We start from the raw sequence: 26,020 nt of genomic DNA on the forward strand, positions 1-26,020 counted from the left end.
TGCGCCAAAGGAAAACACAGGCACAATTCTGTTTGGGGCAACACCCCTTTATTCCACTCACATAAATATCTAGTTGGCTGCTAGTTGTGCTCACAGTGTGATCCCTGGGGAGAGAGAGAGCACACAGTCGGGACTTCGGCTTTATACCATGGGCCCTTTGGGCCCACCTGGTGGTCGGATGTCATTAGGCTGGGTGCCGTGTCTCTAGGCCATCTATTGGCTGAGTGATGTACCACAACGCAGATTTATAAGACCAGTGCTCTAACCACTGAGTAATCAGAACATTGTATGTGTGTGTGTATGACATTAATCTCTACTCATTACTGATATTCCTATCTACTCCCAGTTCCCTAGTGCCCACCCCCCACCCCAGTTTAACTTAGTTCTTGAATAGAACATATGGATTTAATCACCCACCAACGAGCTGTCTGTTGTTCTGTTCCTGCAGCAAAGTATTTGAATGTCAAACACTCTGCCTTGCTCTGATTTCAAGGTAAAAGCTTGTGTGCCTTATTCATCCACATAACCATGAGGTACCTGCTCAAACCTCAATGATCATGCTGGCTGGCTGTTAATGCATTTCCCAGCTGGCATTGATGGAGGGAACAGCCAACACTACCATCTGCAGAGAGAAAGAAGACACTGTGGCTGATGGTCACAGAGGTCACACCAAAAATGGATGCAAATTCAGTGAAGCAATGCTGAACCTCAATCAGGGAAAATGAAAATCAACCAGCTTCCACACTGAATGAATAAAGAAGCAAGTGACAGTTGGAAGAGTGATTGGGGAATAGGATCTGAGGAGGACAAGTGCCTGGCATATTTCAGTTCAACAAGAGTTAAAGGCTCAAGAGGTACACCCCTACTTTTCTATTGAAGTAAAAATACACCAGTTACTCTGAGTTTCAAATCTGAATGTGAGTTATATATTTGTATTTGCTTTTGCGACTATAGGGATTAATCTACTTAATTTCTCACCAATCTCATTTGCCACCATTGAGCCAGAGTCTGAAGTCCATAAGACATGGGAGCAGAAATAGACCATTCAGCCGATCATGTCCCCCCGCCATTTAATCATGAGCTGATCCATTTTCCCACTCTCCCCATAGCCTTTGATGCCCTGGCTAATCAAGAACCTTCAATACACGCATTGACCTGGCCTCCACACCTACCTGTGGCAACAAATTCCACAGATTCACTATCCTCTGGCGATAAAGAATTTCCCCAACATCTCGGTTCTAAGTGGACGCCCTTCAATCCTGAAGTTTTGCCCTTTTGTCCTAGGCTCTCCCACCGTGGAAAATAGCCTTACTGCAGGTTGTTCTACAGGGTTCCTATCAGAAGATCTGTTTATGCAGCTGATTGGAAAGGCAAGAAATGATTCAGGACATTGTCAGAATAGCTTTTTGTGCATGAAAAATTGTGCTTCATAAATTGGATTGAGTTTTTGGAAGTGGCAACAAAGAGCATTAATGGGGATATTGTCAGTGGATTGAGCAGTGGATATTGTCTGGTGTGAAACACAAAAGTCTGCAAATGTTGTGATTGTAATAAAAACACACACAAATGCAGTTTCAATAGGAGGTAAAGATATATTACAGGTACTGATATTTTGGGCCTGATCCCTTCTTCAAGGAATAATCAAAGAACAAATTGTCTACATGGACTGTAGCAAGGTCTTTAATGAGGTCCTGTGTGGTAGGCTGGAACAGAAGGGTGCATCACATGAATCCACAGTAAGCAGGTTTGTTTGCCAAGCCAGACAAAGAATATCCATAAGCTAGAAGGGGTGACAATATGATGTACCTGGACTGGAAGCATTAAGAAGAGACGAGATACTAGGACATTTTCTCTCTGGAGTATAGAAGGCTCAGGGGTGACCTTACAGAGTATATAAAATATCAAGGGTCATAAATAAGGTGAATGGCAATTATCTTCATCTCAGAGCGGGGTGGGGGGAATAAAAGATGAGGAGGGGGAAATATGGAGGGAATTGGTGATTCAGAGAAGCAAGTGTATATATGGAGTAAGCTGTAGAGATGGATATACATTCTGGTAGGTACATGGGAAGGAAAGGTTTGGTGGGATATGGGCTAAACACAAATATATGGGATGATGATCTTAGCTAACCATTCTCAATGGGGGCCTATGGGCCACAACATATTTAAGGGGGGCCATGGACTGAAATCCTACATTTTTTAATGTGTTTTATATAGTCAGTAGGAGAGAATTATGGAGGAAACCAACTAAATTTGACTGCTTCACAGGGAAGGGGGACCATAAACTTTGAGCAAAGTCTGAAGAACTTGGAATATTACATAACAGCACAAACCCTTTGGCCCACAATGTTGTGCCACGAATATTTTACTCGCTAAAAAAAAACTAAACCCTCCCTACCTCATAACCCTCTATTTTTCTTTCATCATGTGCATAAAAATGTCTTAAATGTCTCTATTGTTCCAGCCTCCAGCACCCACCACTCACCACTCTCTGTGTAAAAAACTTACATAACATAACATAACAATTACAGCACGGAAACAGGCCATTAGGCCCTTCTAGTCCGCACCGAACCAAACACCCCTTTCTAATCCCACCTCCCTGCACAATGCCCATAACCCTCCATCTTCTTCTCATCCATATACCTGTCCAACCTTTTCTTAAATAATACAATTGACTCCGCCGCCACTATTTCTCCCGGAAGATCATTCCACACAGCTACCACTCTCTGAGTAAAGAAGTTCCCCCTCATGTTACCTCTAAACCTCTGCCCCTTAATTCTTAACTCATGTCCTCTTGTTTTAAACTTTCCTCCTCTTAACGGAAATAGTCTATCCACATCCATTCTGTCTATCCCTTTCATAATCTTAAATACTTCTATCAAATCCCCTCTCAACCTTCTACGCTCCAAAGAATAAAGACCCAATCTGTCCAATCTCTCCCCATACTCCAGATGCTTAAACCCAGGCAACATTCTGGTAAACCTTCTCTGCACTCTCTCCACTCTGTTTATATCCTTCCTATAATTAGGCGACCAGAACTGCACACAGAACTCCAAATTAGGCCGCACCAACGTCTTATACAATCTCAACATCACCTCCCAACTCCTATATTCCATGCAATGATTGATAAAGGCCAGCATACTAAAAGCCTTCTTCACCACCCTATTCACGTGAGTTTCTACCTTCAGGGAATGATGTACCGTCACTCCTAAATCTTTCTGCTCTTCTGTATTCCTCAATGCTCTCCCATTTACCACATATGTCCTATTCTGATTCTTCTTACCAAAATGAAGCACCTCACACTTATCAGCATTAAATTCCATCTGCCATTTTTCAGCCCACTTTTCTAAGCAGCCCAAATCCCTCTGCACTCCTTGAAAACCTTCTTCATTATCCACTATTCCACCTATCTTAGTATCGTCTGCATATTTACTAATCCAATTCACCACCCCATCATCTAGATCATTAATGTATATAACGAACAACAATGGGCCCAATACAGATCCTTGAGGCACACCACTGGTCACCGGCCTCCAACCTGACAGACAATTATCCACTACCACTCTCTGGCCTCTCCCTTTCAGCCAATGTTCAATCCATTTGACTATCTCAAAATTTATACCTAAAGACTGCACCTTCCTAACTAACCTTCCATGTGGTACCTTATCGAAGGCCTTACTGAAGTCCATATAGACAACATCCACTGCGCTACCCTCATCCACATTCCTAGTCACCTCTTCAAAAAATTCAATCAGATTGGTCAAACATGACCTTCCTCCCACAAATCCATGTTGAGTGCTCCTGATCAGACCCTGTCTATCCAGATGTTTATAAGTACTATCTCTAAGAATTTTCTCCATTAATTTACCTACCACAGACGTCAAACTTACAGGCCGATAGTTGCCAGGCTTCCTCCTTGAACCCTTTTTAAATAACGGAACCACATGCGCAATGCGCCAATCCTCCGGCACTATCCCCATATCTAATGACATTTGAAAAATTACCGCCAGAGCCTCTGCTATTTCCTCCTTCACTTCTCTCAATGTCCTGGGGAAGATCCCGTCTGGTCCCGGAGACTTATCCACCTTTATATTCTTCAAAAGCCTTAAAACTACACCTTTTGTAATCTCTATATTCCCCATATTTACCCAATTTGCTTTTTTTATCCCACATCTCCCAATATCCTTCTCCTTAGTGAATACCGAAGAAAAAACACTGTTCAATATCTCCCCCATTTCTCTAGGTTCCACACACAGTTTTCCACTCTGATTTTCTAAGGGACCAATTTTGTCTCTAGCTTTCCTCTTACCATTAACGTATTTGTAGAACTCTTTTGGATTAGTTTTCACCCTGCTTGCCATAGTTTTCTCGTACCTTTTTTTAGCTTTCCTAATTCCTCTCTTAAGATTCCTCTTACATTCAATGTATCTTTCAAACATCTCCTTAACTCCATGCTTCTTATATCTAATGTTCGCCTCCCTTTTTCTTCGAACCAAGTTTCCAATATTCCTTGAAAACCACGGCTCTCTCAAACCTTTTGCCCCTCCTTTTAACCTAACAGGAACATAAAGCTTTTGCACTCTCAAAATCTGATCTTTAAAAGACTTCCATCTCTCTACTACATCCTGCCCATAAAACAAATTGTCCCAATGCACACCCTGCAAGTCCTTTCGCATCTCCTCAAATCTAGCTTTTCCCCAATCAAAAACCTCAATCCTTGGCCCTGATTTCTCTCTTTCCATAATGACATTGAAGCTGATGGCATTATGATCACTGGACCCGAAGTGCTCGCCAACACTAACCTCCGTCACTTGACCCATCCCATTTGCCAACAGTAGATCTAACACTGCTCTTTCTCTGGTCGGCACCTCTACATATTGTTGTAAAAAACTATCTTGCACACATTTCACAAACTCTAACCCATCCATTCCTTTCACAGAATGTGTTTCCCAATCTATATGTGGAAAATTAAAATCTCCCATAATTACAACCCTGTGCTTATCACAAATATCTACTATCTCCCTACAGATTTGCTCCTCTAGGTCTCGGTCCCCTCCGGGTGGTCTATAATACACCCTGATGTTTTCCCTAAACTTTCCTTCCTTCAGTTTGTACAGATGTCTGTGGTGCATTGTTAGCCAGAACCAGACACACACAAGGTAAAGACCGTACAACAGGCTTTAATCCACAAAGACTTCCGCAGAGCCAGGCTGGGTGTAGCTGCAGTAACTCTGAGTGAGGCCTCGGGAGGCCAGCGAAGGCTTATATCCAGTAGGGTGATTGACACCCGACCGGGTGGGGCTAGATCCATTCAGGGGTGGCTGGGGGGGCCTGGGTCAATGTATGAGGGTCGTATTGGATGGGTGGGGGGGGCAGGTTCGTCTCCTAGAGCTGAAGCAGGCCCCTGGTGGTCAAGGAGGTCCTGTGTGCCCCATAGCTGCCTGGGGACAGGGATGTATGCCCGGTCAGCATTGTCTTGGGCTGGAGTATGGCGTGGTGTGGTGGGTGCTCCTGCTGGTGCCAGGTCCCTGGTTGAGACGGTGTCCTCCCTGCCACTGTTGTGGTTTGCATGTAGGAGGAAGACCTGCTCGACCAGGGCTTTGGCCTTGTATGTCTGTACATGCTTATGAAGGAGCACCGGTCCCAGGGACGTGAGCCATGCTGGGAGAAACATTCCAGTCACCAACTTCCTGGGGAATGAGAACAGACGTTCGTGAGGGGTCTTGTTGGTAGCTGTGCACAGCAGCTACCAAATGGCATGGAGCGCCTCGGGCAGGACGTCCTGCCAGTACTCAACGGTCCACGGTTTTGACCTGAGAGCCAGGAGGACTGCCTTCCAGACCACCCCATTTTCGTGTTCCTCTTGCCCATTGCCTCTCGGGTTATAGCTCGTCGTGCGACTGGTCGCGATGCCCCTCAACATCAGGTACTTGCGCAGCTTGTCACTCATGAAACTAGACCCCCCGGTCATTGTGGATGAAGGCGGGGTAGCCAAACATGGTGAAGATCTGCCCCAGGGCCCTGATGACGGTGGCTGTGGAGGTGTCCGGGCAAGGGATAGCGAAAGGGAAGCTTGAGTACTCGTCCACTACCATGAGGAAATAAATGTTTCGGTTCGTGGAAGGCAGGGGCCCTTTGAAGTCTATGCTGAGACACTCAAAAGGCTGAGTAGCCTTTATGACATGGGCCTGGGGTGGGCTGAAGAAATGGGGTTTACACTCCGTGCAGACCCGACAGGCCTCGGTCATGTCCCTGACGTCCCTGATGGTGTACTGCAGGTTCCTGGACTTAATGAAGTGGTACATCCTGGTGTCACCCGGATGGCAGAGGGACTCATGCAATGCCTGCAGCCTGTCGCCGTGCATAGATGTGCAGGTGCAAGAGAGTGCATCGGGGGAATCGTTAAACTTCCCGGGGCGGTACTGGATGTCGTAGCTGTAGGTTGCCAGCTCGACTCTCCAGCGCAGGATCTTGTCGTTCTTGATCTTGCTCTTGTGGGTAGTGTTAAAAATGAACGTCACGGCCCGCTGCTCCGTGAGGAGGGTGAATCTCCTGCCGGTCAGGTAGTGGACCACTTCCGCAATCGCTGGGACCTTCTTTTCAATGGTGGATTGCCCTAGCTTGGAGCCGTGGATGGTCCTGGAGAAGATAGCGCCTACTTCTGGTGGCGATTGGCTTGCAGCCTAGCGCAAGATGGGGTAAGAGCACCGGTGGGGTGATGCGCAGTGTGGAGAGGCTGCAGGTTGGCCGGGGCTGGTAGGTTGGCATGCTTTGTAACGTGAGTGGAGGTTGGGGCCCCTGGAAGACAAGGGTGACACTCTGTAGGTGGCACTGGAAATCTAGGCCCAGGAGGACTGGGGCACAGAGTTTGGACATGACCAGGAGCCTGAACCCTGTGTAAATCTCCACTCCCACAGTTATATCATCCGAGCAGCATCCAAGGGTAACAACAATCTTATCCTTGGTGGCGAGGGTGATCGAGCAGGTAGTGGGGTGGACTTTTAATCTCAGGGAGTGGGCCACGCTCAGGTGAATGAAGCTCTCAGTGCTGCCATTGTTGAACAAGCACTTCGTTACCTGCCCGTTGACTTGCACGTCCATCATAGAGTGCCCAAAGTCGTGAGGGATGTCACTGGTCAGCATGGTGGCAGCCAGGACCGTCTCGGGGTCAGAGTCGTCGCTCTCTGGTTGTGCGCAGCAATTTATGGCGTCCGGAGCCGTGGGGAGCGGTGGTCGGGCAGCCTGCTCATTGCCTGTGTTGACCATGTCAACATCAATCATGGAGTGTGGCTTGCGGTAGCCGATGGCATCCGGAGGTATGGGGAGCATCAGTAGGGCAGTCTGGTCTTCACCCCTGTTGACCACGTCGACGTCAGTCATGGGGTGTGGTGCGTGGCAGCTGTTGGCACCTGGAGGTGTCGAGAGCGTCGTTAGGGTGGCCTGGTCACGGCCCATGTTGACCACGTCATTCTCAAAGTCGTTGGGGGCCCTCTGTGTCGGCCGCTGCCTGGTCCAAGATGGCAGCAGCACGTGGTGGCCCACTGCGTGGCTGGCCTCCTCCCCCACCGTGTTCTTTGCGCCAGGGGAAGTGACGTAATTGCAGCCAATGGCAGTGACGTCATTACATCAGCCGGAAGTGATATCACGCCGTGAGCCAGATGTCGCTGTAGTTCTCGGTGAGCAGCGCTACCGAAGGCGGGGGCTGGTCCAGGTGCTCGGGGAACACGCTGCGACAGTTGCTGGCGGGGCAGGATGTTGCATTGTCAAAGTCGGGGAAGGCGGAAGTTGTAACTGGGACAGTGGTGCCGCCTGGCACGCGCATGTGGAGGGGTCCACGGGGGAGGGGGGAGTCATAGAGGGCCGCTGAGCTGCCGGCTGGTTTTGACAGGCCTTTCTTGCCACATCGGGAACAATACTAGTTTCTAGCCGGGCAGTTTTGGCACGATTGTCGGTCTGACCCACACCAGGACCCACAGTACTTACAGGGGGACCGGGCACCTGCTGCAGCGACGTTGTCCTCCACAGCTCGGACTGGGGCTGCAGCTGCAATGTGAGAAGGCCGTGAGGGAGCCTGGCAGAACCTGGAATTGAAGGCTTCAATGTGCAGGGCTGCCACCTCCATGGTTTGGTTAGGGCGTGGATATTGTCTTCCAGCAGCTTCTGCCAGATGGCCCTCGAGCGTAGCCCTCGGACGAAGGCATCCTGGATCAGCCTCTCGATCTTCTACCCCGGGTTCAGCCAGACATGGTCGGGCCAACTCTCACAGGTGTTCCCAGGTAAGACTCAGCCATCTCCCCGGGTTGCTGGGCTCGGGTGTTGAGGAGGTACCTTGCACAGACCGCATTCATGGGGGGCTTGTACAAGTTTTCGAGAGTGTCCATTGCGGTCTTGTATGTGGAGCAGCCTTTGGTTGCCTGGAAGGCGTGGGGACCCAGCTTTGACCGGAGTAGGACCAACCTCTTCTGATCTGAGTGCAGGATGCTGCCTTCGTGTGCCTCGACGATTGTCTCGATCGTGTGCTGCCAGATCTTGAAGCATGTCTGGGTTTCTGGGTGGCGTGGGTTGACTTCGAGGCTCTCTGTGCTCAGGAGTTTTTCCATGGCAGCCGTGGGAAAATTTTGTGGATTAAATTGTGGTGCTCTGTTAGCCAGAACCAGACACACAAAAGATAAAGACTGTACAACAGGCTATAATCCACAAAGACTTCCACAAAACCAGGCTGGTTGTAGCTGCAGTAACTCTGAGTGAGGACAGGAGGCTGGCACAAACTTATATCCCAGAGGGTGATTTACACTCGACCGGGTGGGGCTTGATCCCTTCAGGCTGACTGATTGACGGTCGGCCAGGTGTTATCCTGTACCCTTACACTCCTGCAGGTACAGGTCTTGCCCCCTGCAGTAGGCCGGTGGTGGACCACCACATTGTCCTCTGGTGTTTGTTACTCAGTGAGTAACAAACCTCAAAAACTCATTGGTTTGGAAGCATGAGGGGGAATGTTTCAAAAAGATATCATTGTCATGCTGCCCCATCTCTCGAGACAGTTTACTTATCTCTAAGGGGAAACTATCCTGCTGTGGCTGTTGGAATCGCAGTAAACACGATTAAATAACCACACCAAGCATTTCTAGAGTGAATCAAGTGGATTTACTCTTCATCACCCACGCAACCTTTTAAAAGCCCAAATCATGCGCTCAACGTGTGCTGACGTCATCACGCTCTTACATCACATGTCCGGTTCGATGCCTTCAGTAGTGCCGCCATAGCACTGCTACACACACCCCCCCTCCCCACACACATTCCAGAACTGACAGAAAGGATCATCACTGGAGTTGGAATGGTAGGGGACAGACTCCCCTGGAACCACCAACAGTGCGCTGTACACAAGCTTTGCAGATGAATCTTGGAGATCCTACTTTGGTGTTGTTCTTCTTTTCTTTCTTCTTTGGCTTGGCTTCGCGGACGAAGATTTATGGAGGGGTATGTCCACGTCAGCTGCAGGCTTGTTGGTAACTAACAAGTCCGATGCGGGACAGACAGGCACGGTTGCAGCGGTTGCAAGGGAAAATTGGTGGGTTGGGGTTGGGTGTTGGGTTTTTCCTCCTTTGTCTTTTGTCAATGAGGTGGGCTCTGTGGTCTTCTTCAAAGGAGGTTGCTGTCCGCCGAACTGTGAAGCGCCAAGATGCACGGTTGGAGGCGATATCAGCCCACTGGCGATGGTCAATGTAGCAGGCACCAAGAGATTTCTTTAAGTAGTCCTTGTACCTCTTCTTTGGTGCACCTCTGTCTCGGTGGCCAGTGGAGAGCTCGCCATATAACATGATCTTGGGAAGGCGATGGTCCTCCATTCTGGAGATGTGACCCACCCAGCGCAATTGGGTCTTCAGCAGCGTGGATTCAATGCTTGCGGACTCTGCCAGCTCGAGTACTTCGATGTTGGTGATGAAATCACTCCAATGAATGTTGAGGATAGAGTGGAGACAGCGCTGATGGAAGCGTTCTAGGAGCTGTAGGTGATGCCGGTAGAGGACCCATGATTCAGAGCCGAACAGGACCGTGGGTATGACAATGGCTCTGTACACGCTGATCTTTGTGTGTTTCTTCAGGTGGTTGTTTTTCCAGACTCTTTTGTGTGGTCTTCCAAAGGCGCTATTTGCCTTGGCGAGTCTGTTGTCTATCTCGTTGTCGATCCTTGCATCTGATGAAATGGTGCAGCCGAGATAGGTAAACTGGTTGACCGTTTTGAGTTCTGTGTGCCCGATGGAGATGTGGGGGGGCTGGTAGTCATGGTGGGGAGCTGGCTGATGGAGGACCTCAGTTTTCTTCAGGCTGACTTCCAGGCCAAACACTTTGGCAGTTTCCGCAAAACAGGACGTCAAGCGCTGAAGAGCTGGCTCTGAATGGGCAACTAAAGCGGCATCGTCTGCAAAGAGTAGTTCACGGACAAGTTGCTCTTGTGTCTTGGTGTGAGCTTGCATGCGCCTCAGATTGAAGAGACTGCCATCCGTGCGGTACCGGATGTAAACAGCGTCTTCATTATTGAGGTCTTTCATGGCTTGTTTCAGCATCATGCTGAAGAAGATAATAAAGAGGGTTGTACCTCAACCTTCACTTCGAGCCAAAGTTCAAGAACATTGGAGCCCCCAGAAAGAGGTACAATGTTCGAAACTTGCAGTCAGATGAAGTGAGAGGAAACTTCCAGGCAAACCTCCAAGCCAAGATCGAGGATGCAAACTGCCTCACGGACACGTCTCCTGAAACCCTCTGGGATTAGCTGAAACAGCCATACTGCAATCCACTGAAGAGGTACTGGGCTTCTCCTGCAGGAAAAACAAGGACTGGTTTGACGAAAACAACCAGGAAATCCAGGAGCTGCTGGCAAAGAAGCGAGCTGCCCACCAGGCTCACCTTGCAAAGTCTTCCTGGCCAGAGAAAAAATGAGCCTTCCGTCTCGCATGCAGCCATCTTCAGCGCAAACTCCGGGAGATCCAAAATGAGTGGTGGACTAGCCTCGCCAAACGAATCCAGCTCAGCGCGGACATTGGTGACTTCAGGGGTTTTTATGAGACACTAAAGGGTGTGTACGACCCCTCACCCCAAGTCCAAAGCCCTCTGCGCAGCTCAGACGGCGAAGTTCTCCTCAGCGACAAGATCTCCATCCTCAATCGATGGTACAGGGTGTTGTTCTAATGCCCAGTAATATCCAGGGCAGATCATCAGCTCAGTTTGGGCCCTCTAACTGAGCCATCAAGACTGACTTGAGATGTTGATGAAATCTTTCTAGCATTCCATTGGCCTGGGGATGATAGGCATTCGTATGGTGAATTGTTGCACTGAGCAAGTGAGACAAGGCGGTCCACAGTGAGGAAGTAAATTGCAGTCCTCTATCCAAAATAACATGAGCTGGTAAACCAAAACAAGACACCCAGGAACTGAGGAACGCCCGAAGACATGTCTGCAGTACCATCTACCATAGGCACGACCTTGGGCCATCGCGTAAACCTGTCTATTACTGTAAAAAGATAATGGTATCCTCTTGAAACAGGAAGCGGACCAACAATGTCCACGTGGACATGAGCAAAATGATGAGTAACTGCCAGGAAGGACTGCAGTGGTGTCTTAGTCTGCAGCTGAACTTTTGCTTTTTGGCAGGCAATGCAGGACCTCACCATTTGTGTAATGTCTTTTTTAAGACCATGCCACACGAACCTGTCAGAAACCATATGAATGGTCGATCTAATTAATGGATGTGAGAGACCATGAACAGAGTCGAATACTTGACATTTCCATGATGCGGGATAACTGGGCATGAGTGTCCTGTTGATATATCACAGAGGAGTAGTTTGCCATGAACTCCAAACTGGACATCCTTCAATTGCAAATTCGTGATTGTAGTGCAATAAGCATTTATCTCATGTCATGTTCTTGGGCTGTGACCAAAGCTGTGTAGTCAATACCTTGATCTACAGACGAAATCTCGAGTGGAGCAGAAAGGGTCAGTGCATCCGCTATTACATTGCCTTTTCCAGAAATATGTAGTATTTTTGTGGAAAATTCTGAAATGAATGCTTATTACCACTGTTGTGCTGACCAGGGCTCTGCGACCTTGGAAAACGCAAATGTTAGGGGCTTGTGATCGGAGTACATTGTAAAAATCTCTGTCCTCCAAAAAATAACGGAAGTGTCGAATAGACAAGTAAATGGCCAAAAGCTCCTTATTAAAAGCCCTGTATTTCTTCTCTGCTTCACAAAAATGGCAGCTGAAGAAAGCTAAGTTTCCATTGTCCATTGACATATTGATGAAGTACACTTCTTACAGCTGTATTCGAAGCGTCTGTAGAAAGGGCGGTGGCTGCATTTAAAACTGGGTAACTGAGCGTAGTGGCGTGAGTCAGCAATTCTTTAGTCTTCAAGAAGGTGTTGTTTTCCTCTTCAGTCCAATGGATGGTTCTTGCGTTTCTGGACAAAAGTCAAACAGAGGCTTCATGATATGAGCTGTTCCTGGAAGAAACTGATGGTAAACATTTACCATTCCCAAGAATTTCTCTTGGCTTTTAACCGTAGCAGGTCCTGAGTATTTGGCAATAACCTCAACTATGGATGGCAGCGGAGTCATGCCTTCCTGAGTAATCCTATGCCCCAAGAAATCAATAATTTCCTGTCCAAAAATGCATTTAATCTGGATTGATGGTCAATCCAAAGTTTTGAAGATGAATAAAAAATGTACGAAGATGTTCCAAATGTCCTTCCTTAGTCCCACTGGCCACTAAAATGTTGTCGAGGTAAATGAAGACATGGGTCATACCACGTCCTAAAGCATCCATTATCCATTGAAATGATTGTGTGGCATTTTTTAATCCAAATGGCATTCATAAAAATTTGAATGACTCAAACAGGGTAATTATTGCAGGTTTTGGAATGTCTTCTTGCTCTACTTGTACTGGGTGATAGCCAGGCACCGTCTATCTTGGAGAAGATCTTTACTCTATGTCAATTAGCCAAGAAATCCTGACTATGATGTAATGATCCAGAATGGTGGCGTGGTAGTGGCTGCTATGGCTGGAGAGGTTACGCTCAAAGAAGAGACGCACACTATGGGAGTGAATTCAACACTGATTTATTGTTCTGGAAGCTCTGTTTATAAAGGACTCAGAAGCCCATCTCTGATGTCATCATGCCTCCAACTGGTGGCATTACAATCCACTTCCTGGGATTGGCCGATTAGTGCTACCCGGGGAGCAGCCAATCAGTGAGCCCCTCTCATTCCCGGGTGTGGCTGTTTCCCTAGCTCCAACCGATTGGCTGCCCTTGGCCAGCCCATTGGAGTGGAACGTGCAGCTGCGTGCTGCTGAATCCATCACCGACTTCGAAACCATAGCCCATCTTGGCCAGCTGTGTGGGCTGTGGGCTCCTGGTGTCAGGTCGTTGCTTTGGGCATGGTGCATTCGGTGGCCCACTACAGTGTCATTAGGCTGCCCGTAATCTTCACATGGTCACCAACCTCCATTGTGTTTCAGGACCATATGTAATGGAGATGCTGAGGGACTGTCAGACCTACAAATTATGCCTAGTTCCTCCATCTTGGGAAACTCTTCCTTAGCTAAATGCAGCTAATTGTAGAGTAGTAATCTCAGAACAATCTTCCAACAGCTTGGAGAATTCATTCACTGGTTGACCTAATGTTTGGAACTTCAGAGCAGGGGTAGAGGCATCCGCCAGAGGAATGGTCAGAAAAAGTAGTTCTATCTATTAGCTGACGCCCTTTTAAGTTGATGAGGACTGAATGAGCCCAAAGAAAACCTACACCAATCAAAGGTCGGGATAATGCTGCTATAATGAATGGACAAATGTAGAGATGATCCTCAAACTTGACATTCATCTTCCCGGTGCCAAAGGTTGGAACGATGGAACTGTTAGCTACTCATAGTTGCAAGTAGGATGTCGTGTGTCAAAACCAGTGGGTGGAAATACACTGACTTCTGAACCTGTGCCCACCAGAAATTTTTGCTGGGACAACTGGTCCCATGCATACAGTTGGCTTGAAGGTTTCTCGCCAACTGCTGCAGCCCTTACTGGCAGTTGGCCTGGGTGTTTCCACAACGAGCAGGGTGGAAGGCACTTGTGGGCATTTTCTCCCCAATGCCTGTGATAATAACACCAAGACAAGGTGTCCACAGGCTGCTTGCCTGTTTTGGGACATTGTCTGTTTGTAGGGGGTGATGTGCTAAGTGCACTAGAGTGTGTCATGGAATCAAGAGTGGAGGAATTGGTTGCGTAGACTTGTTTTTTCTTGCTGTCCTTTTTAGCCAGCCGTAGAATGTCTGCCTCTGCTGCTACAGCCCTTGGGTCTTCAAATGAACACTTGGATAACACAACCTAATATCATCTGGCATTTGTATAAAAAGAGATGCTCGACTAGCATATTAGGATTTCGCCAGCTGCAGGAACAGCATTTCGTCCATTAGTTCTGAAGGGGCACAATCTCCCAACCCATCGAGTTGCAGTAGCTTGGCTGCCCTTTCCCTATTTTATTATATATGTAATAAAAGTGCTTTTAAAGCATCATACTTGCTGGTACGTGGTGGATCCTGTAGGAAGTCGCCGACCCTCTTAGCGACGGCCTGGTCCAGGGGACTGACAAGATGGTAATAATGAGTGGTGACCAATTCGACTTTGCCAAGGTGAAATTTTGCTTCCGCCTGTTTGAACCACAGTTCAGTCTCAGCTGTCCAGAAAGGAGGCAGCTTCACAGCAACGGCTACAGAGTCCATGTTTTTCCAAAAATAGGTTTTTGGACTTGTCAGGGTCACCAAGTGTGGCCACTGAAATCACAGTGGAGACGGCAAAATAACCACACAAGGCGTTTTTTAGAGCGAATCAAACGGATTTACTCTTCATCACCCGCACGACCTTCAAAAAGCCAGAATTACACGCTGACGTCATCACGCACTGATGTCACACAGCCGGTTCGATGTCTTCTGGGAGTTGTGGTGCCACCATAGTAGCCCCGCTACTCTGCAATATTTGATACACTTCTCTTTGATGGCTATTAAATCATACCCATTTATTTCATTAACCCATCCATCATGATACAAATGCTGGGGCTATATTCATTGGAGCTTGGGATTGGAGGGGTGGGGGGGGGATCTTTTAGAAACGTAAAACTATGAAAGAAACAGATAGAAGCAGAGAGATATTTTCATTGACAGGTAACACTAGAACTAGAGGACATAGCTTCAAGAATCTGGGGAGTAGATTTAAGTCTGATGAAGAGTAACTGATTCTCCTAGAACCATAGAATGCTAGAGCACAGAAAACAGGCCATTCAGCCTTTCTAGTCATTGCCTACCATTATTTTGTCAGTCCCATTGACCTGGTCCCATTCCATATCCCTCTCAACCTCTCTAATCTATGCTATCCAATTTATTCTTAAAACTCAAGATCAAGCCTGCATTGACTGCATCAGATGGCAAATCATTACACACTCCCACCACTCTCTGAGTGAATTTTCCTCTAATGTTCCCCCTAAACAGTTCTCCTTTCAGCTTAAAACTATGACCTATCGTATTTATCTCCCCCACTCTGTCTATATCTCTCATAATTGACGTCACTTTCAGGGTATTATGTAACTGTATCCTTTTGTTCCTCTGTTCTCCTCAGTGCCCAACTATTTACTGTGTAGTCCTACCTTGGCTTGTCCTTCCAAAATGCAACACCTCACACTTGTCTGCATTAAACTCCATCTGCCATTTTTTTGGCCCATTCTCCCATTTGGTCCAGATTCCTCTGAAAGCTTTGAAATTCTTCCTCGCTGTCCACAACGTCTCCAATCTTAGTGTCGTCAGCAAACTTGCTTATCATATTTACTACATTATCATCCAGATCATTGATATAGACTACAAACAACAATGGTCCCAGCACCGATCCCTGAGGCACCACTAGTCACAGGCCTCCAGTCTGAGAAATAACCATCCGCTACCACTCTCTGTTTTCTCCCACACAGCCAATTATGAACCAGTTTACAACCTCTCCATGGATACCTCGTGTCATAACCTTCTGAACTAATCTTCCATGTGGGATCTTATCAAAGGCCTTACTAAAGTCCATGTAGAGAATATCCACAGCCTTTCTTTCATCTTCTCTCTTCTTCTGTCTATCCATCCCATAGGATGATGATGGTTCCTTTCAATCAGTTTGTGGGGTTTGATATGAGGATACCCCATTCCTCAGAAAGGAATAGCATGTGCATGAATGGATTTAGGTGAGTTGGGGTCGGACAGGTTCAGACCCAACCTCTCAACATCCCCTCCTGGATCCAGCAGCATGGTGAGGTCCAAGTCGGCTGGGAGAAGTTATGTTGCAGTGAATGGCCAGTCCAAGCTTCGAAGCAAGGGATGCCCTTTCTACAATTCATGGCATGTGTTTGCTCAATGGCCCTTGACCCTACAAGAGGGTTCGTCTGCCCTTTGACAGGTCTTGTTTTTCATCCTGCAGGTGTCTAGCTAACTTTTCCATCAGGCACACCTGGTGGGGGAGCTGGTTTAGTTGCCGACCATGCAATAGGTAATATTGGGTTACATGGTACCAGTAGCGCTCCGATGAGTGATCTTCATTTACCTTTTTGGTAACCTCCTAGAGAAACTCTACAAGATTCGTTAAACACGATCTACCATGCACAAAGCCATGTTGACTGTCCTTAATCAGCCCACGACTGTCTAAATACTTGTATATCCTTTCTCTGAGAACTCCTTCCAATAATTTACCTACTACTAATGTCAGGCTCACTGGCCTATAGTTTCCTGGTTCATTTTTGGAGATTTTTAAAACCACAGGACATCATGAGCTACCCTCCAATCATCTGGCACCTCACTTATGGCTAAGGACATTTTGAATATATTAGCCAGGGCCCCTGCAATTTCTACATTAGTCTCCCTCAAGATCTGAGGGAATATCATATGTGGCCCAGGTGATTATCTACCTTTATTCGCTGTAAGGCAGCAAGCACCTCCTCCTCCTCCTTAATCTCCATATGTTTCAAGACCCTTCTGTTTGTTTCCCTTCCTTCCTTAACCACTAAGCCAGTTTCCTGAGTAAATACTGATGCAAAAAAAACCTAAGATCTCCCCAATTATGTGAGGCTACACACATAGTTGACCATCTGATCCTCTAGGGAACCAATTTTGTCCCTTACTACCCTTTTACTCGTAATATACTTGTGAAATCCCTTCGGGTTTACCTTCATATTATCTGCCAGAGCAACCTCATGTCTTCTTTGCGCCTTCCTGATTTCCTTCTTGAGCATTTTCTGTATTCTTCAAGTATTTCATTAGCTCCTTGTTTTCTATACTTGCTATACAGCTTAATCTTCTTCTTAACCAGATCTCCAATATCCCTTGAAAACCAGGGTTCCCAATACCTGTTAATTTTGCCTTTAATCCTAACATGCAAACTCTGCACTCTCAAGATTTTGCCTTTGAAGGTCATCTACTTACTTAACACACCCTTACCAGAAAACAACATATCCCAATCCACTCTTCCTAGTTTCTTAGTTAAACACAGAATTCTGTTGACACTGTGGTTAAATGAAAAACACACACGAATGCTGGAGAAACTCAGCAGGTCAAAACAATATCAAAGGTAAAGATACATCACCAACATTTCGGGCTTGAGTCCTTCATCAAGGTTCCTTTTGTACAAATTTTGTACAAAATTTGCCTTCTTCCAATTTACAATCCCAACATGAGGACCAGACTTATCCTTTCCCATAATTAACGAGGTTAATGACATTATGATCACTGGACCCAAAATGTTCACCTACACATACATCTGTCACCTGACCCGTCTTCTTCCCTAATAGGACATGAAGTACTGCATCCTCTCTCAATGGGGTCTCTTTTTATTGATTTAGAAAACTTTCCTGAACACATTTCACAAACTCCAAGACATCCAGCCCTTTTAAAGTATGTGAGCCCAAGTCAATATTTAGAAAGTTAAAATCTACTATCACAATGTTCTGTTTCTTACATCGGTCTGCTATCTCTACAGATTTCCTCCACCAATTCTATCTGACCATTGAGTGGTCTATAATATAACCTTATCAGTGTGGTCACATCTTTCTCGTTTCCCAAGAGTAATGAATTTAGAATTCTCTGCCAAAGGAAGGAGTAGAGATGCATCATTAATTATATTTAAGACACAAATAGATCGATTTTTGAACAGTGATAAATTAAAGTTTATGGGGAAAGGGCAGGTCGGTGGAACTGAGTCCATGGCCAGATCAAGATTTCAAGGTTGCCGTACAGAGTGATAAGGTAGCTTATCATATGATGGCCTTCATTAATTGGGGGATTGAGTTCAAGAGTCATGAGATTATGTCACAACTCTATGAAATTATTGTTAGGCCACAAAATATTGTGTTCAGTTCTCATTTCAGCTATGGAGCGGGTGCAGAGGAAATTTCCCAGGCTAATGAGGCAAAGCTAACAGAACTATGGATTTTTCTCTTTGGAGCAAAGAAGGATGAAAGGTGACAATAAAGGTCTACAAGATTATAAGATGCATAGATAAAGCATACAGCCAGAGCCTTTTTCCTTGGGTGACAATTGCAAATACCAGAGATCGTCTGCACTAGGTAAGTGGAGGAAAATTTAGGAGAGATGGCAGAGGTGCTTTTTTCATACAGAGAGTAGTGGGTGCCTGGAATGCGTGGACAGGACTTTAATTACACACATACGCACACATCAGAGTGGGACTATTGTGAATAGTGGGGTTAAATGTACAGTTACGTAAGTTTAGAGAGAAGTAAGAAATATTATGTTGTTCGTAGTTGAATAAAAATGATTATTTTGAATTTAACATTGGTGAATTTTCCATTGCTGTTCCTGTGTTAGAGCTAACAAAGTCCTTTTTGAGCCAAAACTAATTGAAAGGGTTGTCAGTTTGTAACACTATAATATTTGTTTGATTAAGAATGCAGGGTTCTGTGAATGAAATAGTACAATCTGCGCAGTGTAGTCTGGACTCTTATTTTTAATATGTATTCTTATGTACTCTGTTTTTTTTTTTTGATGTAGAATTTCAATAAAATTATTGAAAAAGAAAGCACTATTGTAACACTATGGTAACTGAATATTTATCCGCCTGTTGTATTATCTTTTTAATTTATACTATTGTAGCTTTTTTTAAAATCCTTTATGAAGTACCTGGTTGAGGCAATTAAGAATTTGGGTACAATGCATCGGACAATAGACGCATTATCTCATCATATCTTATTATGTGGCATTTTTTACTCAAGAGTGTCGGTGCATGGATTGCTCTGATGGGGAGGTGGGGGAGGGGGTGGAATCAGATACGATAATGATGTTTCAGAGGCATTTTGAAATGCAGAACGTGTAGGATGTGTGAGTGCTTGCTGAGAGTACAAAATCTGGACAAGTTATTTTGTAGTGACCATTCAGATTGATTAATGTGGGTTTAAAAATCACTCTTTGCAGATGAAAATGAAAACTTAAAAAGAAAAATTAAAGTTCTCAAAGAGAAGTTAAAAGCGGTTGAACAGGTAGGATGCTCAGAATGCAATTTTATACTTGTCTTCATGCTGTTATTGTCAAGTCTGGTGGTAAGGATCATTCCCAAAATGGAATTCTTATCAAATTTCTAGAGTGGAGATATTATTATAAATCACCTGGCACACTAATGAATTATATTCAGATTGGACAATTAACTATGTCAAAACACAGAGGCTGGAGGAACTCAGCAGGCCTTGCACCTTTCAATCTCTACCTTAAATACACTCAACAACTTGGTCTCCACAGTTACCCATGGTAGCAAATATCAAAATTTCCCTATCTCTGTTTTAAATGGGCACCCTTCAATCCTGAAGTTGTGCTCTCTTGTCCTGGACTCTCCTACCGTGGGAAATAATTTTGCCACATCTACTCTGTCTAGGCCTTTCAATATTCAAAATGTTTCTATGAGGTCCCCTCTCATTCTTCTGAACTCCAAGGAAACCAGTCCAAGAGCCGTTAAACATTCCTCATATGCCAATCCCTTCTTTGCAGGAATCATTCTTGTGAATCTTCTCTGAACCCTCTCCAATGCCATCACCTCCTTTCTTAAATACTGTACCCTGTACTTCAAGTAAAGCCTCACCAGTACCTTATAAAGCCTCAACATCACATCCCTGCTCTTGTATCCTATTCCTTGCGATATGCCTTCTTCACCACTGACTCAACCAGCAAGTGAATCCCATATTTCCAACATTAGAAACTAAGGGCCAATGGTGGAGATAAAATATGCAGATGCTGAAGATATCAGAATTAGAAAAGTGAGGAGATATGTGATGCTTTTAGGACAGGAGGAGGTAAGAGAGACAGGGAGGGCAACAAACAGCACCAAAACAATCATAGTCTGTGGTTAGGATGGATAGGGTGGCACAAAGTGCCAGTTCTGTTTTGTCTGACCCAAAGAGTATAATAGTCAGACTCCAACCAACATCATTCTCTTGGAATATGTGTGTCTGATTAATGTTAGCTCTTGCTGGGAATCTCTGCAGGTTTAAGCCAGCGAATTTCCATCGTGGTAGTGAAAAGTCTATGTTAAAATGTATTTTGTTCATGCTGTCAAATGGAGATGTAAGGCTCTGAGGCTCATCGCGATGTATTTACAGGAAGAAAAAGGACATGCTGAGAAGTTACTGTTACAGGTGAAAACAATGGAGCAGGAGCATCAGGTAGAGTGTGCTGAGATCCACCAAAACGTGAGCAGACAATGTAAGTACAGTCTTCAAAGCCAATAGTGATATCTGCCCCATTCCTCTTCCTGTTCACTTCAACACACAAAAGAAGCTAAGCCTCTTGGTTGAAATATACCACAAAATTTCCAAAACACAACTTCCCTTTTGTAAAACTATTTTGTCTCTAATTCATTGTCTTGTGATTTTCTCAATATGTGTCTGTGATCTTAATAATAGATACAGGCATTTTCTCAATGTAACTGTAACGGGCCCAGAGGACCCAGTAGCAATAGAAATTCACTAAGACACATGGTTACTTATACAAAAGTTGCTTTTAATTATCTTTAAATATGAAAAATAGAATCACACTTTAACTTATCACTATTGACTTAACTAACCTAACTTAAGTCCCTTCTAATTCTAAGCGCACATGTATGTAATGTGTGTATAAGTTCAGAAAATGATTCACAGTTCAATCTCACTTCTTACTCCTCCAAGTTAACTGGTATCAGGCAATTCTTATACTGTGCATAGAATTTAACATTTATGAATCTTCACCAGACTTTGGTGCTTGAAAGGTAAATGACTACCGCTCAGGAAAGTTCTTGTCGGCTTTCAAAGAGAGATTTGTTGATCATTCAACACAAACTGATTCCTTCCGATCAGCCACTTCAGTGTCTTGCCGAAGAAACCTGCCTCATCAGGGTTTTCTAGATGATAACCTCTTTCTTTCAGGTCACCACAGAGTTCCTTTTCTGTTTCCCTATTTCAAGTGAAACATTATATAGCCAGCCATCTCCTCTTGGGCTTTGATCAGGCTGAACTAAGAACTCACAATCCATCTTCAAAATGGGGTTTTACACAAGCTTCCCAGTTTGTCCTGTTCCAGTCCCAGATGCTGCTGCCGAACGATAGAACTGAATTCTCTCTCTCTCACACTCAGAGAAAAACCACATGACCCTCTTAGAACAGCCAACTGTGTTCAGACAGACTGCGGCCCTGGACCCAATCTTCTGAGTCCATTCATCTGTTCCTTTCCAAAACAATAATCCATTACTCCACAGCATGTCCAATTAACACCTACTTGTGAAGTCCTTATAGGAATTCTTCAAACTTTTCCAAAGGCATTCGAAGCCTGAACTGTCTGCCTTGAACCAAACTCTTGCATTTTTAATGAGATCTGTTTTTGTATCTGTATGTGACCTAACTAAAAGCCCACAACCTATCTTCCAAAAATATATCTCTACGCAATATAAAATATAGCATAACCCGTCACAGTAACCCTTAGGCTGTCTGATTCCTATCTCGTTCCTTTCTTAAATGTTCATCAATATTCAGCATGGTAAGCGTAGCGGTTGGCACAATGCTATTGCAGTGCATGACCAGGCTTCGAATCCCGCACCCTCTGTAAGATTCAAGATTCCTTTATTGTAATGTAGTGGTACAGAGCTTGTAATATTACACAAAGTTGCTATTAATGTTGCCTGGCACTCCTTACAGTAATGAGTTTGTACATTCTCCCTGTGACCTGGGTGGGTTTCCCCAGCTGATCCAGTTTTCTCCTACCTTCCAAAGCATATTGGTGTTTTTAGGTTAATTGAGTCTAATTGGGTTAAAATTTAATTTTTTTTCAAAAATTTGGAGAGTAAAATGGATAACTCCATAAGATAGAGGAGCAGAAGTAGGCCATTTGGCCCATTGAGTGCAATCCACCATTCCATCATAAGCTGATCCATTCTCCCATTCAGCCCCACTCCCCTGCTTTCTCCCCTTGATACCCTGACTATTCAGATCTCTGCCGTAAATCTGGCCTCCCTAACTGCCCTTGGTAGCAAATTCCAGAGGTTCACCACTCTCTGGTGAAAGAAATTCCTCCACATCTCAGTTTTAAATGGGTGCCCTTCAATCCTGAAGATGTGCCCTCTTGCCCTGAACTCCCCTACTTTTCCATATCTACTCTGTCCAGGCCTTTCAACATTCAAAATGCTTCAAATAAGGTCTCCCCTTATTCTTCTGAATTCCAAGGAGTACAGTCCAAGGCCCGTCAAATGTTCCTCAAATGCTAATCCCTTCATTCCAGGAATCGTTCATGAGAATCTTCTCTTAACTCTCAACAATGCCAGCACATCCAAAATAAGGATCCAAAATTTTTACCCCATACCCTCACCAGTGACTTATAAAGCGTCAATATCACATCCCTGCTCTTGTATCCTCTAGATATGAATGCCAACATTACATTCACCTTCTTCACCACTGACTCAACCTGGAGGTTAACCTTTAGAGTATCCTGCACGAGGATTTTTTAAATTTTCTCCCCATCCAAATAACAGTCTGTCATTTTATTCCTTCTACCGAAGTGCATCCGGTCCAGACGGAGTACCTGGCCAAGTATTAAAGACCTTATGCTGACCAATTTACCAATGTGTTCACGGAGATCTTCAACATCTCACTCTAGCAGGGCGTGATACCCACCTGTTTCAAACAAGTGTCAATCGTATCAGTGCGCAAGAGGAATGTGATAGCCTGCCTAAATAACTATTGACCAGTAGCACTTCCATCAATGGTGATGAAGACTTTTGAAAGGATGTGAAGCACATCAGCTCCTGTCTGTGTGGCGACATGGATCCTTAGCAACAGGTCTACCTCACTGGCTCTACATAAAATCCTGGAAAAAAATTGCCCGAGGGTTGTAGTTTAATTGGAGCATTCAGGCTCAGCATCATGGGGTCATTCGTGGTCTATGCTCTCCCCCCCATGAGTTATTGTACCCCTCCACCCATTCACATCATTAGCATCATGTGATTTCACCTCCATGTGATATGAGCATGCATATTTGTCCGTTACGTCAGAGGGAGGGGGGGAAGTGTGACGGTGGTGCCCAGAGGAGATTCATGCCCCCTCCTGCTGAGAGAGTTTTTGAACGTTAGTTTGTGCCACCCCCCCAACCCGTGGTTACCCTAATACCCCCCATTTTGACGTTCTGATGCCAGCTATGGAGTCATTTGGGGAAACAGGCTCATAGGCCGGAAAGGCCACTTACCATGCTGTTTGCTAAATTAAAATTAACAAAGTGTAGCCATGCGCTACTTGAAGTAAAGACACGCACACGAGTGTAGTCAGGTATAGCTCCGCTTTATTGGGGCTGAAAGCCCGACTTTTATATTGTTCATATTCCCGCCATCTGTCCGTTTGCAAACGTCACCACTTGCATAACAATAGTGGGTCACCCGCGCACGAGTACATTCCTACATGACAATGCCTTCTTCCCCACATGCTTGTCCCTCTCTGTTGGCTGTGCAGCAGGTCCAACGCCACGTTGGGGATGCTGGACCCTATACTGCCTTAGCCTCCCGACCGCCGGTTTTTGCTGGAGCCAGTGCCGCTGCACGGTCTGCTGGTCTCTGGTTTTGCTCGTCGCCTGGAGTGCTAGCCTGAATGCCGCAGTGGTGTGCTGCTACATGACACACCCCCACCCCCCACCAGAGCTGGTGGTATTGTCTTGGGTGCCCGCAGTAACGTCTCTGTGGGCTCTGGCAGTCTGTCTCTTCTGTATGGTGCTGGCATCTTAACTGGGTGAGCCAGGTCCAGGTGTGCTGGCTTTAACCTGTCCATAGTGAAGACCTCTATCTTGTCTTCAACCTCCAGTTCGATCATGGCACTGTTGTTGCGTATGATCTGGAATGGACCGTCGTACAGCCTCTGTAGAGTTGGGCAGTGTCGACCCCTGGGAATGAAAACATACTCACAGTCCTGCAGGTCTTTGAGTATGTTGGCCCTCACTTGTCCGCGCCTGGTCGGTGGAGTCGGGGCCAGGTAGCCGACTCATTTCTGTAGCTTGCAGAGGATGCTACTGTGTCATCTGGTTACTTGTCTGGAGATGGTGCGAATTCCCCGGGGACCACCAATGGGGTTCCATACACAAGCTCAGCGGAGGAGGTGTTGAGGTCCTCTTTGGGCACCATGAAGATTCCTAGCAGTGCCCATGGTAGCTCGTCTACTTAGTTGGGTCCTTGCAGTGTGGCCATGAGTGCGGACTTGAGGTGCCTATGGAAATGCCCCACCAGCCCATTTGATTGAGGGTGATAGGCTGTTGTGTGGTGTAGTTGAGCGCCCCACAGACTTGTGAGGTCAGATCATAAGCTAGAGGTGAACTGGGTCCCTCCATCCGATGTAATGTGGGAGGTTATGCCTGGCGCACAAAGTCATGGAGGTGTCTGCCATCGGGACTGTTACTGGCCACCTGGTGAAATGATTCACCATTGTGAACAGGTAGCGGAACCCCTGGGATACTGGTAGGGGTCCCACAGTGTCCACGTGGACAAGGTTAAACTTTCGCTCTGTGGGCTCGAAATACAGTAGTGTGACTCTGGTATGCCGCCGCACCATGGCTGTTTGGCACTGCATGCATGCATTCGCCCACCTGCTGACTTGTTTCTGGAGACCATTCCACACATATTTCCTGGCCACCAGTCTAACCATGGCCCCAATGAATGGATGAGCCAGCCCATGGATGGAATGGAAAACTTCTTGTCTCCAAGCCGCTGGAACAATAAGTCTGAGCTGTCTGGTGGCCACATCACACAGGATGGTGCTGTTACCTGTGATGACCGGGATGTCCTGTAGTTGCAGTCCCAAGATGGTTGTCCTGTACTGGGGCATCTCTGCGTCGTCTTGCTGCGCCTTCACCAGCGCCACAAAGTCCACTCCCTACAATAGCACATGGATGTTCTGTCTGGATAAGGCGTCCGCCACCACGTTCTCCTTGCCCGAGACATGATGCGCTCCTGTGGTATACTCAGATATATGATAGATGACACTGTTGGTGATCTGATCAGGGCAAAGGTTAAGGGTTTGTAGTCGGTGAAGGCTATGAATCTCCTGCCTTTGTGGAAGTACCGGAAGTGGCAGATGGCTAAGTACAGCACCAGTAGCTCTCTGTTGAAAGCACTGTACTTCAGTTCCAGAGACCACAGATGTTTGCTGAAGAAAGCCAGCAGTCGCCAGCTCCTTTCAATCTGCTGCGCCAGAATACCGCCAATCGCTGTGCCTGAGGCATCTATAACCATATAACCATATAACCACTTACAGCACAGAACAGACCAGTTCGGCCCTACTAGTCCATGCCGTAGCAAATCCCCACCCTCCTAGTCCCACTGACCAGCACCCGGTCCATACCCCTCTAGTCCCCTCCTATCCATGTAACGATCCAGTCTTTCCTTAAATGTAACCAATGATCCTGCCTCGACCACGTCTGTCGGAAGCTCATTCCACATCCCCACCACCCTCTGCG

The 26,020-nt window shown here is 46.0% G+C and overlaps 1 protein-coding gene across 1 annotated transcript in view; it reads left to right on the top strand.

Annotated features, from left to right (window-relative positions):
* The window catches only part of LOC138735774 (coiled-coil domain-containing protein 152), a 242,561-nt gene that overhangs the window by 168,484 nt on the left and 48,057 nt on the right, over positions 1–26,020 (top strand). The window contains exons 6-7 of the mRNA XM_069884164.1: positions 19,490–19,554; positions 20,665–20,767. Coding sequence (XP_069740265.1) covers positions 19,490–19,554; positions 20,665–20,767 — 168 coding nt within the window. The remainder of the gene's footprint in view (positions 1–19,489; positions 19,555–20,664; positions 20,768–26,020) is intronic.

Source organism: Narcine bancroftii, chromosome 1 (assembly GCF_036971445.1).
Source record: "Narcine bancroftii isolate sNarBan1 chromosome 1, sNarBan1.hap1, whole genome shotgun sequence".
Taxonomy (NCBI): domain Eukaryota; kingdom Metazoa; phylum Chordata; class Chondrichthyes; order Torpediniformes; family Narcinidae; genus Narcine; species Narcine bancroftii.